The sequence below is a fragment of the Vipera ursinii genome (genome assembly GCF_947247035.1).
Source record: "Vipera ursinii genome assembly, chromosome: 13".
NCBI classification, from domain to species: domain Eukaryota; kingdom Metazoa; phylum Chordata; class Lepidosauria; order Squamata; family Viperidae; genus Vipera; species Vipera ursinii.
The window spans coordinates 7362799-7384183 of NC_139526.1; the positions used below are offsets into that span (position 1 = coordinate 7362799).

At 40.7% G+C, this 21385-nt stretch overlaps 1 protein-coding gene across 4 annotated transcripts in view; it reads right to left on the reverse strand.

Annotated features, from left to right (window-relative positions):
- Nucleotides 1-21385, reverse strand: part of RBFOX1 (RNA binding fox-1 homolog 1) — a 494862-nt gene that overhangs the window by 106308 nt on the left and 367169 nt on the right. For 3 of the 4 annotated variants that reach the window (XM_083373025.1, XM_083373022.1, XM_083373023.1), the window contains one exon: nt 12435-12515. The exons of the other annotated variant lie outside the window; for it this stretch is intronic. In XM_083373025.1, the coding sequence (XP_083229151.1) occupies nt 12435-12515 (81 nt within the window). The remainder of the gene's footprint in view (nt 1-12434; nt 12516-21385) is intronic. 4 annotated transcript variants of the gene reach the window in all.

Genomic DNA, 21385 nt, shown 5'->3' on the forward strand with positions numbered 1-21385 from the left:
AAGGTGTTAAGCTGATGAAGCTTCCATTGTAATGTCACCACACAAGCTCCACCTTTTGGTGCTTGTGTTGCAGTCTTGTGGGATAAAGCTTGTTTTGCAACATTATGATATACATTTTATCATTTGCTCCCCTCCCTAGCCAAAATATTGTGAATCTCTCTCTCTCTCTCTTTCACACACACACACACACACACACACACACACACACACACACACTGGTGGGACCATGAATAAGCCCTCCCTAGCTCAACCTAAGATATTGGTTGAGTAGTATTTTTGGGAAGCAATTTTAAGAACCAGGAACTAAGCCTTTAGGTTTTTTGTGCCTAAACCTTTGCTTGGGTTTAATTGTTCATAACAGAGCACTTTCAGGACACCTTCCAGCCCTATGATTTTATGTTCTATGGTATCTTACAATATTTTTTTTTCCTTTTTATGACCCTGTAAACCCTTGATTTGGGGTGGGCAACTGGGTGGAGTTGAGCATTTACTGGCTGGATGCCCTTCATGACTCCTACATGGAGTTCACAGCAGATATTTTCTCTTTGTACCCTGAGAGAGAAACATTTGACATTATCTAGGATCGAACCTTCAATCTGGGAGGCAACTGACATCACCTCTAGGCCACCATGCCACTTGATCCTACAATATGTAGCCACCCTAATTATAGAAGAAGAAGAAGAAGAAGAAGAAGAAGAAGAAGAAGAAGAAGAAGAAGAAGAAGAAGAAGAAGAAGAAGAAGAAGAAGAAGAAGAAGACTAATTAATGTACAAATTTAATCACCATTCCCCATATGGAAGAGTAATTTTTACTGTTCATTTGCTTGGTGTAATCTCCAAACTGACATAAACAGGAAAAGCAATAACCTATAAATCCGTTCCGATTTGTTCCTTTAATATTCATATTGCATTGAACTACAGCTGCTTCCTGCTGCTGTCTATTATAGCATGCAAAAGTGTCGATAAAATATTATGAAAGACAAGATGTATTTGCTGCAGGCCCGCATGTGGCACTTATTTATTTATTTATTCGTTCATTCAAAGGGACAATAAATGTCTCCCGGAAGGACTCTTTCTCTGCCCCTGATGGGGTGATGATTAATTACCTCGACACAAATGGATGGGGCAGAAAGAAATTGACATGGCCCTGATTAATTAACTTTTATTGTTTTTTTTAAAGGGAGATAGTTGCTCAGAAAGATGCACAAAATTCGATGAATAGTTCCATGAATTATGGAAAGTCAATGCCATTGTTAGATCCAATATAGTGAGGCTGGAGCTGTTTTCAGTGGATAAAGGTTTATTCCAGCTACACACAAACAATGGTCTATAACCCATTTTGCTTCTTGGAGTCACATACTGGAGTGTTCCTCATCCCTCACAATTTTAAAACATATGGATTCCAAGTCCCAGAATTCCCCAGCCAGCCAGAATCTGGATTTTAAAATCTAGATACAGAATGGGGGGGGGAAGAGATGTCATCTTCTTTGCCATAAATGTCAGACAGCAAAAATGAAATCTCCAGAAAATTTTGAGGAAAAAAACCTAGAATGAAAGACAATAGCAATCATGCAAGATACCTGACTGCTTTTTGGTTCAAAGCTTGAATATATTTAGCAGGATGGGGAGAGACAGACGGAGTGTATCTTTTATTTGCGAAGGATTTTACATTTTCTCTCTCTCTCTCTCTCTTTTTCTTTTAGTGAGTTCCTAACACAGCTCAGCTCAGGAAGAACACACTATTAGATCCCAGCGTGAACTTTCAGAGTTACCTTTCAGAAGCTCCTGCCTTGGGCAGAGTTGGACTAGAGGACCTTCAAGGTCTCTTCCAGTCCTCTGATTCTATGATTCTAAGCTGTTGTGAGTCCACATGAACTGAAGAGGCTAACACAAGAGGCTCACCAGATCCTCCATCCATGCTACCAACTTTCAAAACTCTCTTGAACATACAGTGCAAACATACACTGTATGAATGGTAAGCTGTGAAGAGTCCCAAGCTTGTGTTTCCATCAACAGCTAGATTAAGATATTAATATTAAGATATTTCTATGATAAAACAATAAGATATGTTTTTTAAAAATATATTAAGGCACACATAGAGAAGTTCCCTGAGGATAGGCTCCAGCACAAGTCCAAAAACCTGGAAGCCTAAATCTCTGATCCCGGTGACTGACTCAGATTAGATGCTGCAACATTATCCTGGGACAAGTATATTTGCCTTTATTTGTTAATATATTCTGTCCGATGCAGGTTTGTTTGAATAATCTCATGTTAGAAGCCCTGATTGGAAATAGTTCAGATCTTTGTAGACCCAAGGCTATACACCCAGGGCTTGTGGCTGACCAGCTGGCTTTCTCTATTCTATCTCCTCTCAGTGTTTCTCAGATTGTCTTGTTTCTATCAAACCTGAATATGGAGATATTTCTGGTTGCCTTTGGTTCTTCTCATTTAATTTAGTAGTTGGAATTATCTTCCCTAATTTTTTGACCCAGCTTCATTCAACTGGGATTGGTTCCAGAATTCCCACATTCTCACTGAATGAAAGGTTTCCTTTTGCTATTTCTCAGCTGAAGATGCCTGAATATATTGTGCCTATATATGATTACAGGTAGTCCTCGATTTGCAAGAGTTCATTTAGTGACCAAAGTTACAACGGCACTGAAAAAAAATGCCTTATTACCGTTTTTCACACTTATGACTGTTGCTGCATTACCATGATCCATGAGATCAGAATTCAGACACTTGGTAACTAGTTTGTGTTTATAATGGTTGTGTAGTATCCCAGGGTCACATGTGATCCCCTTTTGTGACCTTCTGATGAACAAAGTCAATGGGGAAGCCAGATTCACTGAGCAACTGTGTTACTAACTTAACATTTGCAGTGATTCACTTAACAACTGTGGCAAGAAAGGTTGTTAAATGGGGCAACACTCACTTAACAAATGTCTCACTTAGCAACATCAATTTGAAGCTTAATTATGGTCATAGGTCAAGGACTACCCATATTTGGAATATGAGGGAGAAAACGGGAACAATGAAAATATAGCAGCTGCTACTTAGACCCTTAAACCATGTACAGTACTTTGAATTTAATATTTCATGGTGGTTTCCATTTGGATTACCAACAAAAACCACATAGGTTTGGATTGGTACAGGACCCTGAAATTGTGTGAACAATTGTTGTTGTTTTTTTTTAATATCTGTTCATCCTGTTCCAAATGCATGCATTTATGTTCATCTTTAGGAGAACTCAACACACTGCCCAAGACTTCTTTTCAATTTCAATCCCGCTTTTCAAATTATAGATAACATTTATCTGAAAAGGCAGTGTTACCAATATTCCTGCCTGCAAATATTGCATTCCTGTCACTTTTTCACACAATTATGCATTGCAAAATGAGAAAGTGTTTGCAATACAACCTTAAAATCCTATCTCCATCTCTCTCATTCACGTAGGCTCATTGTAAAGCTCTCTAGCTGACTGCAAGTTAAGAGAGAGAGAGAGAGAAAGAGAATATTTTCCCCTCTGACAAGAACTTCAAGCTAACAGCAAAAGATGCTCTCTCCCTAATTAGAAAGAAATAATGAGTTAATTCAAGTGACATATAAACAATAATCTGATAACTACATGGATCATAATGTATTAATAATAATATTCATTGTGAATATGGTGTTTGTGTATTCTCAGGTATATTGACAACTCCTCTGAGATGAAATTTCATTCAAGAAAAAAAAGAACAAAAAAATATTTCCATTATTTGGAAAGATTAATTCATTTACTTACAAAAGATTGGGGCTGGGGAATCTGGAACTATTTGGAAAAAAATGGAAAGAAAATAGCAATCAGATGTGACAAATGCTTGCTTCATAAGTCTCCAGATAATACACTTTTATAGATACACAAAATATCTGTCAGTGCCAGACAGATATCTGTATCAGAAATGAAAAAATCCCAAATGGTTAAGAAATCTTGATATTGTAGGGTGTTTTTTTAAAAAATGTTGGACCTCAATTGTTTTAAAAATCTGCATTTTCAGTTTATCCACAGTTAATGTTACCCATTACAAATATACTATACTCCAAATACTCATGCTTTAGATCTTTTTTTTAAAAAATTGGTATCCCTTATTATAGTATTTAAAATAGATCTGTAATATACTAAGGGAAGCATTATAACAATGGGGTTACTTTTTCCATCCAATAGATTTTAAAATAGATTACCTGGTACATATGGATAGATGCAAGTAGATCACCAAGTCTATTTGAATTGAATTGAACAGAACAGAATTCAATCTAATTTGTTTCAGCCCACACAGGAATGTGTGCAAGGCAAATGAATGGATCTAGACACTACCACGTCAGTCAAATACATTCATAGGTCTTCTTCAATGAATTATTGGGCTGATTTCAAATCTATTTGAACTGATTTGAATCAATTTGAAGCACTGAAAGTCTCATACAGGTTTAATACATATCAATCTGTCTGTCTGTTCATCTATCTATCTATCTATCTATCTATCTATCTATCTATCTATCTATCTATCCATCCATCCATCCATCCATCCATCCATCCATCCTACAAGACCAAAATTATCCAAAAATTTCCTACAATTGTGAATATGAATATGAACTCAAATATCTGGGATCTTTCCATACACATATATTTTTTTAAATTAAAAAAAGAACAACTTGATCCTTCAAATGTAAAGTAAATGCATAAGGATGCAGCTTTCATGATCTCAGTCAATTTATATTCTGGAGGAAAAGTAAAACAGTCAACCTTCCACTCTAAAAAAAACCCTTAAGTTATTTTTTGTTTAATAAACCAGATGTTCCACTTAGATCCGTAAGTTTATCAAGGTGATGGATAATTTTAAACACAAATCATGTTATCTTTCCACTGCTCAAACATGTATGGGGGTTAATTTAAAGTTGTCAGAGCATGGCTACTTAAGAACAGGTTGCATTCAAAATATTTTCTGTCAGTAATATTGTTGGTTTCTGGGGGCTTTCCTGCCTTGCCACCTTTCAAAATGATCTCATCTTTGTCGTGTTGTTTTCATTTTGCTTGTAAGGTAAAATCCCAGGGCAATGTAGTTTATTGTTTTAATATCTCCTTGACACACAGCAAAAGTATCCCGCTGCGGCTACTTAGCTGCCATATGTATTTTTGTGAAAGAAATATCAACACAAGCACACTGGAAGGCTATGAATGTTGGGCAGTAACTGGATTGCATGCTACAAAAGAAGCAGTTAAAGCCACGCAGCAACAAAAAAACAGGAGGAGAAACAGAGAGGAGGGAGGGAGGGAGGGAGGGAGAGGGAGAAGGAGAGAGAGGAAGAGGGAGAGAGAGGGAGAGGGAGGAAGAGGGAGGGGGAGGGGGAGGGAGGAAGGGAGAGAGGGAGGAGAGGGAGAGAGGGAGAGAAAACATAATCCAAAAAAGGAAAGAAAAGAACCAGTACAATAGTATAAATGACATTTAGTGACCATTCAAAGTTATAACAGCACTGGGAAAAGTGAGTTATAACCATTTTTCCCAGTTACAACCATTGCAGCATCCCCATAGTCACGCGATCAGAATTCAGAGGCTTGGAAACTGGCATGTATTTATGATGGTTGCAGTGTCCCAGAGTCACATGATCATCTTTTTCAACCTTATGAACAGCAAAGTCAATGGGGAGGCCAGATTCATTTAACAACCGTGTTACTAACTGAACAACCGCAGTGATTCAGTTAACAACTTGTGTCTACAAAGGTCATAAAATGGGACAAAATTCACTTAACATATGTTTCACTCAACAACAGAAATTTTAGACTCAGTTGTGGTCATAGGCCGAGAACTACCTGAATCCATATTAATTAAAATGTTTCTTGCACATCAGTAAGTTCCTACTTTTCAAAATCATTGCTTATTTTATTGTCATTCCACCCAAGTTTTGACTGAGATCAAAGTAGTTTTTTTTCCCTTTAAAATTAGATTGTTTTAAAGAAATGATTACATGGCCCTATTCAGCCCTTCAGCTCCTTATATTCTGCAGGAATTTTTTGGAAACCAGAATTTCCAATGTGCCTTTTGGAATTAACTGTAAAACATGCAGCACCTGAAATTTCCCACACAAATTTTAAGAGTAACTTACAGTTTTCTTGCACAAATTTGTCAAAGCATCCAAAGGTTTGGGGTGAGTGGGTGAGTGAGGGAGATCTTTGTGTAAGGTCACATTTTTAAAACAATGAAATGCAATTTATTTATTTATTTATTTATTGATGGGATTTATATCCCGCCCTATCTCCTGAAGGACTCAGGGCGGCTCACAATAAAACATATAATAAGTACATAAATCAAGATAAAATGAAATTGAGAACATCAGTGCAATAAAAAATTAGAGAATTTAAAAATGAATTAAAAATACTAAATATAAATTAATTAAAATGGGGAGCTGATTCCATAGGGTTGGTGCTCCCACAGAGAAGGCCCTCCCCCTGGGGGTCGCCAGCCGACATTGCCTAGCTGACGGTACCCTGAGGAGGCCTTCTCTGTGTGAGCGTACTGGACGATGGGAATTTGTTCCCGGCAGCAGATGGTCCTGCAAGTATCCCGGACCTAAGCCATGTAGGGCTTTAAAGGTAAGTACCAGCACCTTAAATCTCACCCGGAGGGCAACTGGTAGCCAATGCAGCTCACGCAGGAGGGGTGTAATATGGGAGTATCGGGAAGCTCCCATCACAACCCGTGCAGCTGCATTCTGCACCAGCTGAAGCCTCCGGGTGGTCTTCAAGGGCAGCCCCATGTAGAGAGCATTACAGTAATCAATACGGGAGGTAACGAGTGCGTGGGTGACTGTACGTAGGGCATCTCGGTCCAAAAAGGGGCGCAATTGGTATATAAGACAAATCTGGGCAAATGCCCCCCTAGCCACGGTTCCAATGTGATCTTCAAAACTGAGTCGTGGATCTAGGAGGACGCCCAGATTGCGTGCTTTATCAATGGGAGGTAACATCTCTCCTCCTATAGTCAGAGATGGAACCTCTTGGACTAAACGAGATGACGGTATGTACAGCCACTCAGTCTTGGCCGGGTTGAGTCGAATTTAGTTGACCTTTCGGTTTAGCAATCCAAGACCTTCCATAAAGTGAACTAAAAATCTGTTGAAACTCCCTTTCAACCTTCATATTATAAGGCTCTCCAAATACATTAAAATATTCTCTGTTGTGTTGATGGTGGGGTTAAGAGAAGGAAATCTTATGCACAAAGCAGAAAGAAGTGCATTCTACTTATTTCGTGTAAGGCTAGAAATAGCAATAATAGCATAAAAGAAGTAAATTTAATCCAGTTTAGTAAGGGTACATAGGAAATGTTAGAAAGGTTAAGCTCAGTGGCAGCTGGCTGGAAGACCATCATGGCAGCAGTTTGGAGTGAGAGGTGGAAAAATTTCCTTGAAAGAGTCACTGGCTCAGATATTGGATGGAGTCAAATGAACCTGAAAGGAGCTTAATTTAATAACAAAGATGTGTTAAATCTGACAGCATCACTCCAGTCACACCTATGTGAGTAGTGGTCCAGTAATAAAACCCTCCCTCCCTCCCTCCCTCCCTCCCTCCCTTCCTTCCTTCCTTCCTTCCTTCCTTCCTTCCTTCCTTCCTTCCTTCCTTCATCAAAACAAGTTCTGTCTTCCCTCACTCTGTCAAAGCAAATTCCTTCCTTCCTTGCTGCCTCCCTCCCTTCTTCTCTCTCCCCTCCCTTCCTTTCTCTCTCACTATCAAAACAATTTCCTCTCTCCCTCCCTGTCAAAACAAATTCCTCCCTCCCTCTCTGTTTCCTTCCTTCCTTCCTTCCTTCCTTCCTTCCTTCCTTCCTTCCTTCCTTCCCTTCCCTTCCCCTTCCCCTTCCCCTTCCCCTTCCCCTTCCCCTTCCCCTTCCCTTCCTGTTGAAACCCATGTGGAATTCTAAATGGCCACAGATGCAGTAAGTAATAATGCCAATTGTAACAGACACACTGGATTGGGCCCCACAAACTTTGTGTGGTGGGTGTGTTAAAGTGCTAATCATCTAATGTTTCACTCTATTTATTTTAAGGCTAAACATGGAAGAACCCCGAAGTCTGAGAGTGGGCCCATCCAATGAGCAAGCGTGGCCCGAATGGGTGGGAAGGAGGAAGTTGGTGGCCAAATGGATATTGCTAATTAAAACTGATGAAATAGAATAGAATTTGAAGGACACAATGGGCTGTAAACTTACTTCCTATTAATTGAACTCAGTGTAATGACATATCAAAGTGAATAGCTAGTGATCTGGAAATTTATTTAGACCATTAGTTTAATTACAGAAACTGATGGAAGATTTCTCAGACAATTATGCGAAAGGACTAGAGCAGTGTGGAGCAGATCTAGACGCTCTCACACCACCACGTCTTTATTTCTTCTTTCTCTAATTTCCTCCGCCCCACCATTTTTTGTTTGTTTGTTTTTTGGTCCTGTCTATAGATTTTGAGATTAAAGCATGGCTATTAAAGACAGATCAATTGAGAGAGCCTAGGGCTCATTCACAAGCTGTCCATAGCACAGTTGGAAATAATTACTTCATAAAAAAGAAAATGAGTAGCCATTTCAAATTTCCCATAGTTCTTTGGAATGATGCTATGTTGAGTGCTCCAAGGCATTGTACAAAGTAGAGGTTGTTGGCCCAGAATTGAAGGGCAGCATCCTTCTGAGCACAGGAGTCATGCTGAATGAGGTGGTACCCAGAGGCGCTTCTGCCTTTGAAAATGCATCTTCTTAGGTTCCCACATCATTTATTCAAAGATCTCACTTCTACCATGAGATGCAATGTTTGTTGAGTTTCCGAGCTAGCTGCTTCCTTGCACTGTGAGAACTTCTTCCTCAATCTCTTATTCAAAGACATCCACACCATCCTATCTCTTGACTGTCTTCTTGTTTAGATTGCTGTATCAAGTGTGAGTAATTGGTTACATTCATGTCTAAGACTGATGGAAACACAGAAAAGCTGTGCTGGCACAAGGTTAGAATGCAATATTGCAGGCTGACTCTGCCCACTGCCTGGAGTTTGATCCTGATTGGCTCAAGGTTGACTCAGCATTCCATCCTTCCAAGGTGGGTAAAATGAGGGCCCAGATTATTGGGGGCAATGTGCTGACTCTGTAAACCGCTCAGAGAGAGCTATAAAAGCACAGTGGAGCAGTATATAAGTCTAGGTGTCCTTCCTTCCTTCCTTCCTTCCTTCCTTCCTTCCTTCCTTCCTTCCTTCCTTCCTTCCTTCCTTCCATTCTTCCTTCCTTCCTTCCTTCCCAGTGGTTAGAATGCAGCATTAGAGGCTGACTCTGCCCACAGTCAGAAGTTCGATCCTGACCAGCTCAAGGTTGATGCAGCCTTCTATCCTTCCGAGGTCAGTAAAATAAGGACCCAGATTGTTAGGGGCAATAGGCAATGGCTGAGAGATGGCTGTAAAACACTATGAAACAGTATGTAAGTCTAAATGCTATTGCTAAACTTAGTAATTCAAGTAACTAGGAATTATTAAGGTAGCTAAAGAATATAGGCCCTACCAAGCAGAGTGATTTTTAGTAACTTAGTAAACTTAGGAAGTCCAATGATTTCAATATTTCCAAATACCACAGTCAGTCAAAACAATGCTGAAAACCATCTTCCCTAACTTGAAATGCACAACATTTTCACTTTTTTTCACTCAACTTTATACAGGCACACCTGGAATCCCACTTCCATCTCCCTCCCTGGGTCAGATGGCTAAGACAAAATCCAAGTTTGATTTAATTGCCATGTAAATTAAGGGGATATTAAATTGAATTAATAAAAGTCATGTGACCCTCATTATAGGTTTGGGTATTTCACCAAGGGATTCAATCACAATTGGTAAGACTAAAAATTTCTTTTTTCCATAGGTGTTCAAATTTGATCTGCAAACCCCAATATTTTGTCTTTTTTTCTAATTCTTTTACCTCAATGCTAGCATCACCTGCTATAGAAACATTGATTAACCAGAATCTTTTCTTTTTAATTACTTTCAATCATAACATGCTTTGTTATAAGCAAGATGCCTGTTTGTTTGGATCTTTAATAAAATATTGTCATTATTATTTTATATCAGTACAGTATACCACTGGTGGTTTTGTGAGAGTTGTTGGGAAACAAGAAACAAGTAGAGGAGAGAAAGGGCAAAAATGTCCAAATGAAGGTCACAACTGCAATGCATGTGAGAAAAGGCCACTATTCTTTTTTTTTTTTACTTTTTGATCTTACCTTCCTGCAGACCCTTCCTCAAAATGAAAACAAGGGGCTTCAGAGCAGAACAGGAAGGGAGAAAAAACACTAAGATATTGAGAAATAGCTTTTAAAGGAAACTTGGTGGTAGAACTAGGATATCTTTTCAATCAAATATCTTTTAAATGCAGATACACTAAAACAGACACAAATTGATGACTATCTGACAGGACCTTGGAAACTGACATTTTCAATTGCCTCTCCCTTAATTCAGAATTCTTTCTGCATAGAGATCTTCCTGTGATGGAAAGGGGAGCTTGTATGAGTCAGACAAAGAGATTTAGAATAGCCACTGCCTTGAATCTCTCAGGGTATATTCATTAGGGTGAGAGTAGTAAAGATTTTGTCTGGTAAGATTCTGTCTTACTGAAGAACTGAACTTTGGCTGGGTTGTTCCATGTTGTTCTTGGGCTGGGCTGACACTTCTTTAAGGCCTGATTGTGTTTTTAGCTAGCAGTTTTTGATTTTATCAATTTTCTTTCATTGTGAATGGGTTTATTGATTAGTTTTGAACAGGTTTTGGAAATGGGAATCATGCCAATACATTAAATTTCATTAAATAAACAAATAAATGAAGGGTCCTGGATCGATTACAGATACTTAATTTGAAAGGTGGTCTCTAAGGCAGAACACTCTTAAAATTTGCTGTTGGACATTTGATAAAGTTATTCATATAAGTAGCATAAGATATAACATCTCTTCATTGTTGTGAAGTATGTTATTCACAACCCTTCCAACTGTTTCACCTTTATCAGCATCCTTATAGTCATACCACAGTCTGTCAAAATGATGCATCTTCCCTGACCTTAAATGCACAACGCTTCCACTTTTTTCAGTCAACATTTCCATTTTTCCCCCACTGTACTTTACCATGGCACACCTGGAATCCCACTTCCATCTCTCCTGCCTCTTCCCCCCAGGTCTGGTCTGAAACAAAGAGGTCTGTGATAGTGGTGAATATCTATAGCTCAGGTGGAGGATAAAGATGGAGGTTCGTTCTCCGAGCTTGTGGGTTAGTTTCTGAACATTTTATTACCAGGCCGAGTAACATCTTCAGTGGAGTTTAGGGGATGTCTGTGTTGGTGTTCTTCTGTTTATAAGGCCTTTGTGTGGTCAGGCATCATAATGGTTCAATCTTGATACTAACCCCCACTCCTTCCTTCCTTCCTTCCTTCCTTCCTTCCTTCCTTCCTTCCTTCCTTCCTTCCTTCCTTCCTTCCTTCCTTCCTTCCTTGTAGATAAAGCCTGGAAATGAAACATTTGGAAACCAACCCACAAGCTCAGAGAACAAGCCTTCACCCTCACAAAGAAGACTGTTTGGGTTGAGATAAAATCCAATGTTGATTTAATTGCCATGTAAATTAAAGGGATATTAATTTGAATTAATAAAAGTTATAGTGATCCTCTTTATAGATTCAAAGGTTTTGTTTCAATGTGACCTCAAACCTTTCACTTGAGAGGCATCTTAGAGAGGTCTTAAAAATATCTATTTCTGCCTTTCAGAGGCCTCCAGCCAGTTCTCTTACTTGCCTCTCCTTTTCTGAATGCAGGGCTGGGGCTTATGTGGTGGAATCTGGAGCTGAGTTGCAAGATGGAGGGGCTTGTTCGCAAATAAATAATAGACAAATCAGCCTTGAGTCCTTGTTATGTAGAAAGAGGCTCAGAAGGAATCCTCCCTATAAACTTAACTGGGTTTATTTGATAGTTATGCAGAGTGTGCTTTACACTGGCAAGATTCCTGTCTATAGACAAATAGCAATAAAGAAACTATTCTGAGCAATTCATCATGTTGTTTTTGGTTCCCTGCACTTTACAGTCTTGGGTGTTTACCACTTTTCCTCCATGCCTTGCAGAAAGGCAAGGAGACTACTGCATCCCCAACCTTTCTCCTACCAGATATGTCAGACTACAAATGCCATCACACCACACAAAGTGCACAGCCCCTTCTAGATGAAGATAAGGGGTTCTACAGCATAGCCTCCTTGGTAGGCAAAAGGCATCACCTGCTCTCAGCTTTCAAGTTGCTGATTTCTTAGACCTCATGCTCAACTTAGCCCGAGAGTTGGGTCCATGTGGACATTTCCCAGGCAGTCAACAAATCAATCAATTCAAGGAAAAAGATAGCTGGAATATTGGCTTACTTGTGGACGTGTATACTAGTGAACTGGGGGCACTGTACATGGGAGATCCTTCTTGATTTGCCTGGCACAGGAGCACCCTGCCTATGAAAGAAAAAGAGACAGAGAAAGACAGAGAGTGTTCTGAGGCTGGGAGATATGAAAAAAAATATCATAGAGTTATGTAAAACCAAAATTGTTTTTTGACATATTCAGTAAGTTATATTTGCTTTTCTGTGCATGCAAATATACCTCCCAATAACCTGCAGCAGAAGTTCCTATCCTAACCCCCTCCCCATCCCACAATCATTTCTACCTAGAGTGAACAAAAGGTGAGAGAGCTGAGATTTGTAGCCCTTAAATACCTGAAACTTCTCAGGTTAAGGAAGACTGCTCTATTGATAGCCTGTCTCACCCCATATAAATACCTTCATCTTACATTAAGGAAGCTCAACCCATCCCAACTTGCCACACTGATGCAAATACATAAAAGAGTTTGGAGTTGTGCAGTGTTACGTTGGGTGGTTGCGCTGGGTTCTGGCCTCAACTCTTAGAGCCCCGTAACAGGGGTGAGAATTTAGAGGGACCGTCACGAGGGTGAACACCTTGAATATGGAAGGATCTGGCCCTTTGCTACCGACCCAGTATGCCGGAAGTTCCAACGGTCATACTTGGGAACTGCGATAGTTTAGAGCAGAATCCTAGGAAAGACTGAGGCACCAACACAAGTTTGCTCAAGGTGAGGGAGCATGGAGTGCTTGGGGTGGATGGTGTGCCCCCTGAACAGCTCCACAAACCCTCCTTTTATTAAGCTGTTTCATTTGGGAGGGGGGAAAATACACATGAGGAATTAACATAAAGGAAAACATAACTCATTGCATACATCTGCTAATGAACATATGTGAGGTCAAAGGAAAACATAACTCATTACACACATCTGCTAATGAACATATGTGAGGTCAAAGGAAACAATAAAACATAGTTTATGCTAACAGAGAACTGATAATGAAGAGGGTAAAGGCCATTACAGGAAACAATAATGCATAGCTATTTTATACAAATGTTGACAAGGGTTGTAAAGCAAGGACAAATACAGGAGACAGGTCTTGTTATAAATGAAGCAGGGGGCATAGGTTTATCACAGGAATGCAGACTTCATAATTATAATTGGGGAAAGGCAGAGGTATTATCTTGAAGCAAGGACAATCATAAAAAACAAGTCTTGTTAGTGTAAAGAGATTTATCACTACAACTCAAGGATGCAAAACTGTATAACTTTTAATATAGAAATTAAAAGGGTCTTTTGTAGGTAGAGGAAAGCAGATTCTACACTTGCAGAAATACCATCACTGGAGACAGGAAGGGAGAACCTTGCAATCTCCAATATAGGAATAAAAAAGGTCTTTTGTAGGTCTGGGATCTCTACAGTGCAGCCTTGCTCAGTAATTGCATTCCTATCTTCTTGACATTGGTGGGAGGGCAGCCATCTTTAGGAGTCATGGACACATCAGAAATGCTGGTATACACCTGTGCTATATGTAACCTGACCATACCTCACTTTTACTTGACTTATTTGATATATACCAGGGCTGTCCAACCTCAGTAAATTTCAGACTTGTGGGCTTCAACATGTTGGCTAGGGAATTCTGGGAGTTAAAGTCCACAAATCTAAAAGTTGCCAAGATTGGATATACATACAGGAAACAAACATGAAACCCAGTTTCACACATTGCAGTAAGCCATGGTTCATTGAACCACATTTTTAACAGGCCATCATTAGTCTGTTTCACTCATGAGGTAACCATAAACCCTTCCTGGGTTCATGTAGATTACATGGTGCCATAAATGACCTTCTGAAAGGGACTACATACAGCTCTGACAACTGGCCTGGGGCCCAAATTTTTTTGGGGGGGGATGTCCCATTTTAGAGGTGGTGATGAAGATACTGTCATTCATTAGCTTGGAAGTGTATAAGGTGATAAGGTATAACTAATAACTCAATGTGAACATCAGGGTTGCTTTCTCCCAGTTAAAAGGTCCAATGCACTTTGCGTACTTGTGTTCTTGCAATATTCTTGGAAAATGGACAGTTATTCTTCCTTCCCACTCTAAGTGGGGGGGGAAGGGGAGAGGAGTGGAAGAGAGTCTGAGAGAATAATAGAAGTTTGATTTCAGTTTCACTACACCTAAACACAGCTAAAGGTCCTTATTGCTATGTTGCTATCACTTTAGTTGTGATGAATTATGCTCTGCTGAATGAACTGGGTGGTCGAAAAATATTTAAACTTTGCCTCTTTCTCATTGTTTTTAGCAGTAGTAGTTTACCCAAGTCCCCTTCATGGATTACTGCCTTGTCGTGGCGAAGGGGCTTGCGTAATTCAATGAAGCTATGAGCTATGCCGTGCAGGGCCACCCAAGATGGACAGGTCATAGCTGAGAGTTTTGACAAAACGTGATCCACTGGAGAAGGAACTGGCAACCCACTCCAGTATCTTTGCCATGAAAACCCTATGGACAGTACCAAAAGGCAAAACGATATGATGCTGGAAGATGAGCCCCTCAGGTCGGAAGGCGTCCAATATGCTACTGGGGAAGACCAGAGGGCTAGTACTAGTAGCGACAGAAAGAATGAAGCGACTGGGCCAAAGCCGAAAGGACGCTCAGCTGTGGATGTGTCTGGTGGTGAAAGGAAAGTCCGATGCTGTAAAGATTTTTTCTCCATAGGAACCTGGAATGTAAGATCCATGAATCAAGGAAAGCTGGACGTGGTCAAACAAGAGATGTCAAGACTGAACATCGACATCTTAGGTATTAGCGAACTAAAATGGACAGGAATGGGTGAATTTAATTCAGATGACCATCAGGTATACTACTGCGGGCAAGAATCCCTCAGAAGAAATGGAGTAGCCTTCATAGTCAATAAAAGTGTAGGAAAATCAATACTGGGATACAATCCTCAAAATGACAGAATGATCTCAGTTCGAATCCAAGGGAAACCAGGTTCGCCTGGTGCGCCAGTTGCGGCCCTATCTTAGCCGGGATGATTTATGCACGGTCACTCATGCGCTCGTGGCCTCTCCTCTGGACTACTGCAACGCTCTCTACATGGTGCTGCCCTTGAGGACCACCCGGAAGCTCCAACTGGTACAGAATGCAGCCGCGAGAGTTGTGTTGGGAGTCTCCCGATACTCCCACGTTACACCTTTGCTCCGTGAGCTGCATTGGTTACCAGTTGCCTTCCGGGTGAGATTCAAGGTACTGGTAATGGTGTTCAAAGCCCTCCATGGCATGGGGCCGGAGTACCTCAGGGAACATCAAGCTCCCTGCGCCCTGTGCGTTCCCACAGAGAGGCCCTCCTCAGGGTGCCACCGATCAGAGAATGTCGATTGGTGGCCCCCAGGGGGAGATCCTTCTCTGTGGGCGCTCCGGAGCTGTGGAATCAGTTACCGGTAGAGCTCCGGATGGCGCCCGATCTTCGCTCCTTTCGTCGCGATCTCAAGACGTTTTTGTTTGTACAAGCCGGCCTAGCCTGATGGGGATTGGTGGGGTTTTTTTATTTTTTGCATTCTTAATTTTATCTTTGGGGTTTTATAATTGTATATCAATTGTTTTAACTTGGGCAATCATTTAATTTCTTTTTAATGTTTGTATTTTGTATTACACTTTTGCCCTGTGAACCGCCCTGAGTCCTCAGGGAGAAGGGCGGTATAGAAATATTATTAAATTAAATTAAATTAAATTAAATATCACAGTAGTCCAAGTCTATGCCCCAACCACCAGTGCTGAAGAGGATGAAATTGACCGGTTCTATGAAGCCCTACAGCACCTTATAGAACTAACACCAAAAAATGATGTCCTTATCATCATGGGGGATTGGAATGCTAAAGTAGGAAGCCAAAAGATAACTGGAATAACAGGCAAGTTTGGCCTTGGAGTACAAAATGAAGCAGGGCACAGGCTGATAGAATTTTGTCAAGAGAATACGATGGTCATAGCAAACACTCTTTTCCAACAACCCAAGAGACGGCTCTACACATGGACATCACCAGACGGTCAACACAGAAATCAGATTGACTATATGCTCTGCAGCCAAAGATGGAGAAGCTCTATACAGTCAGTAAAAACAAGACCAGGAGCTGACTGTGGCTCAGACCATGAGCTTCTCCTTGCAAAGTTTAGGCTTAAACTGAAGAAAGTAGGGAAAAGCACTAGGCCACTCAGGTATGAATTAAATCATATCCCTGTTGAATATACAGTAGAGGTGACAAATAGATTTAAGGAATTAGATCTGATAGACAGAGTGCCTGAAGAACTATGGACAGAGGTTCGCGACATTGTACAACAGGTAGCAACCAAAACCATCCCAAAGAAAAAGAAATGCAAGAAAGCAAAATGGCTGTCTGAGGAAGCTTTGCAAATAGCTGAGGAAAGGAGGAAAGCGAAAGGCAAGGGAGAAAAACATAGATATGCCCAATTGAATGCAGAATTCCAGAGAATAGCTAGAAGAGATAAGAATGCCTTCTTAAATGAACAGTGCAAAGAAATAGAAGAAAACAATAGAATAGGGAGGACCAGAGATCTTTTCAAGAAAATTGGAGAGATGAAGGGAACATTCCATGCAAAAATGGGCATGATAAAGGACCAAAATGGCAGGGACCTAACAGAGGCAGAAGAGATTAAGAAGAGGTGGCAAAATTACACAGAAGAACTATACAAGAATGAGCTTAATGTCCCTGATAATCACAATGAGTTGCTCACTGACCTCGAGCCAGACATCCTAGAATGTGAAGTGAAGTGGGCCTTAGAAAAGCTGAGCAACAACAAAGCTAGTGGAGGTGACAGTATTCCAGCTGAGCTATTCAAAATCTTAAAAGACGATGCAGTAAAAGTGCTACACTCAATTTGCCAGCAAATTTGGAAAACACAACAGTGGCCACAGGATTGGAAAAGATCAGTTTACATTCCAATTCCAAAGAAAGGCAGTGCCAAAGAATGTTCAAACTATCGCACCATTGCACTCATTTCTCATGCTAGTAAAGTCATGCTTAAAATCCTACAAGCTAGACTTCAGCAGTATGTGGATCGAGAACTACCAGAAGTACAGGCAGGATTTCGAAGAGGCAGAGGAACTAGAGATCAAATTGCCAACATACGCTGGATCATGGAGAAAGCTAGGGAGTTCCAGAAAAACATCTACTTCTGCTTCATTGACTATGCTAAAGCCTTTGATTGTGTGGATCATAACAAACTGTTGCAAGTTCTTAAAGAGATGGGAGTACCAGACCATCTTATTTGTCTCTTGAGAAACCTATATGCGGGTCAAGAAGCAACAGTGAGAACTGGACACGGAACCACTGATTGGTTCAAAATTGGGAAAGGAGTCCGGCAAGGCTGTATACTGTCGCCCTGCCTATTTAACTTATATGCAGAGCACATCATGAGAAAGGCAGGGCTAGATGAATCAAAAGTTGGAATTAAGATTGCTGGAAGAAATATCAACAACCTAAGATACGCAGATGATACCACTCTAATGGCAGAAAGTGAAGAAGAACTAAAGAGCCTCTTGTTGCGGGTGAAGAAGGAGAGTGCAAAAGTTGGGTTGAAACTTAACATTAAGAAAACCAAGATCATGGCATCTGGCCCTCTCAATTCCTGGCAAATAGATGGGGAAGAAATGGAGTTAGTGACAGATTTTGTTTTCCTGGGCTCTAAGATCACTGCAGATGGGGACTGTAGCCAAGAAATTAAAAGACGCTTGCTCCTGGGAAGGAAAGCCATGGAAAATCTAGACAGCACACTAAAAAGCAGAGACATCACCCTGTCGACAAAAGTGCGTATAGTCAAGGCTATGGTCTTCCCTGTGAGGGACGCGGTGGCTCAGTGGGTTAGGACGCTGAGCTTGTCGATCAGAAGGTCGGCAGTTTGGTGGGTCGAATCCCAAGTGCCACGTAACAGAGTAAGCGCCTGTTACTCGTCCCAGCTTCTGCCAACCTAGCAGTTCGAAAGCACGTAAAAATGCAAGTAGAAAAATAGGGACCACCACAGTGGGAAGGTAACAGCGTTCCATGCGCCTTTGGCGTCTAGTCATGCCGGCCACATGACCACGGAGACGTCCTCGGACAAGCGCTGGCTCTTCGGCTTTGAAACGGAGATGAGCACCGGCCCCTAGAGTCGGAAATGACTAGCACGCATGTGCGGGGGAACCTTTACCTTTACCTTTACATGGTCTTCCCAGTTGCAATGTATGGCAGTGAAAGTTGGACCATAAGAAAGGCTGAGCGCCAAAGAATTGAGGCCTTTGAACTGTGGTGCTGGAGAAGACTCCTGCGAGTCCCTTGGACTGCAAGGCGATCAAACCGGTCAGTCCTAGAGGAGATCAATCCTGACTGCTCTTTAGAAGGCCAGATCTTGAAGCTAAAACTCAAATACTTTGGCCACCTAATGAGAAAGAAGGACTCACTGGAGAAGAGCCTAATGCTGGGAAAGATCGAGGGCAATAGAAGAAGGGGACGACAGAGAATGAGGTGGCTGGATGGAGTCACTGAAGCAGTAGGCGTGAGCTTAAATGGACTCCAGAAGATGGTGGAAGACAGGAAGGCCTGGAGGAACGTTGTCCATAGGGTCGCGATGAGTCGGACACGACTTCGCAGCTAACAACAACAAGTTTACCCAAGTATTTTCGTCTTCTATTTTTACTTGATTTACTAAGAATTTACTAAGATTATGAAAGGGGGTATGGGGAGAGAGAGAGCAAGAGACAGACAGACAGACAGACAGAGATAAAGAGAGACAGAGAGATAGAGAAAGACACACAGAGAGAAATAGACACACACACACACACACACACACACAGAGAGAGAGAGAGAGAGAGAGAGAGAGAGAGAGAGAGAGAGAGAGAGAGAGAGAGAGAGAGAGAGAGAGAGAGAGAGAGAGAGAGAGAGAGAGAGAGAGAGAGAGAGAGAGAGAATTGTGCTCAATGACCAGTCTAACAACAGAAATGCATGGCCATAAATGTGCACAGACTCACCTTAAAGAATAATAAGGGATGTTTGGACAACCTTGTTACCATTTTGCTGGGCTAAGCTAATCATCACCCAAAGTGATAACAAAAGAAAGAGATAAAAAGATTTCTGGGATTATGAGTTTCTCCATCTGCAACCTACTGTTTACAGAAATTGAGAAGTTGTCATTTTCAGGAAGAGGAAATAATAAATCTACATTCATTATTGTGTTCACCATAGAATTAACATCAGGTTTGGAACAGGTAGGAATAGAGAGTTAAAAATCTTACTATTTAAGGATTGGCAGGCTTCCAGTTGATACTGCCAGTGTCAGGATAAGGCTAAGAGATGAGCCTTGTCTACATTAGAAAATATTCCACTGAAATATTTCTCTGAAGTTGAAGAGAAGGCTAGACAATCTCAGCTCTCAGTTTTAACTGCAAGGGCTATTATAATACAACATTATTTCTTTCCAAATGGGGCTATTTTTCACATTCTTCTCAGATTTTTTTTTAAATAATCTAAATGTTTTTGAGCAAATGGGTTGCAAAATAGATTAAGTTGCTTTCTAAATACAGAGAAATTAACCCAATAGTTTAATATTAGTTACGTTAATTATACATAGATGTTTGCTTCCAAACATTAAAAAAATAAAGCTTTTGTCATTGTTTTTAAAAATATAATGTTAAAGTATTATCATACAAATGGTGACAATCCAAGCTAGATTAACGGCTCTGATGGCAGTTAATGTGTTTCTAAAACTTCTGAGGAGCTGTTACAACCCATTATGGCTGAAATATTGGTGTATGAAAAATTAATAAAGCCAGCAGAAAATGGAATTTGGCATCTGTGCTAGCTATTTACATAGAAAGAATCACCCAGAATTAATTATACCCTCTGTTACATTCTAATGAGTTTTTCATTAAAATGTACACTATTATGGAAACTAAACAAGGATTATTCAAACAAAAATGCCAACAGATGTTTTTTTTTTTCAAAGAAAAAGAGGGAGAGAGATTAAAATTAGTTAATTGGTTGTACATTTATATCTAGCATGGGGTTAATCGAACCCTATTTATCATACAGTTTATGTATATTTTGCAAAGAAAACATTATATGTGGAACCAGTGCTTTTTTTCTTTAAGAAAAAAGGTGCCAGAACTCTCATTTTGTTAATCTGGCATGGGCATGGCCTACTGTGTGGGCGTGGCCAGCTCAACATCACTTGCATCAGGGGCACTTGTTCAGAGCTGGGCAAATCTGAGGGTCTCTGGCAGAGGGGCGATGGGACCGGGGTGAGCACCGGGTCATGGTCCACTGGAGAAGCCTCATTGATATTAAAGTGGGTGGGGAAAGACATGATATTAAAGGGGGTGGGGGAGAGATATTAAAGTGGGTGGGGAAAGACATGATATTAAAGGGGGTGGGGGGAGAGATATTAAAGGGGGTGGGGGAAGACATGATATTAAAGGGTGGTGGAAGACAGGGTGAGCAACTTCAGCAGCTGGGAAATGAGGAAGGGGTTGTCGCCTTAGTGGAACCTAGATCTGGGAAGCTGCAAGTAACTGCTTTGGGTAAGAGCCTTGGTGGAGCAGTGGGCTAATGCCTCCTTAAGTAACACCAGCTGCCTGCAATTAGTGCAGGTTCGCATCCCACCAGGCTCAAGGTTGACTCAGCCTTCCATCCTTCCGAGGTAGGTAAAATGAGGACCCAGATTGTTGGGGGCAATAAGCTGACTTATTAGGGCAAAACCCCTAATAAGCAGGCATATACATAGAATGAAGGCTATTGCTAAGCACATTGGTTTGTGCTTAAATTGTAAGCTGCCCTGAGTCTTCGGAGAAGGGTGGGATATAAATGGGATTTAAAAAAAAAGAAGCAGAAGGAGGCACCACCTATCTCCAAATTTTTTACACATTCCAAAAATTATGTCATGAGTGATGTATTTATTATAGGTATATAATTGACAGTACA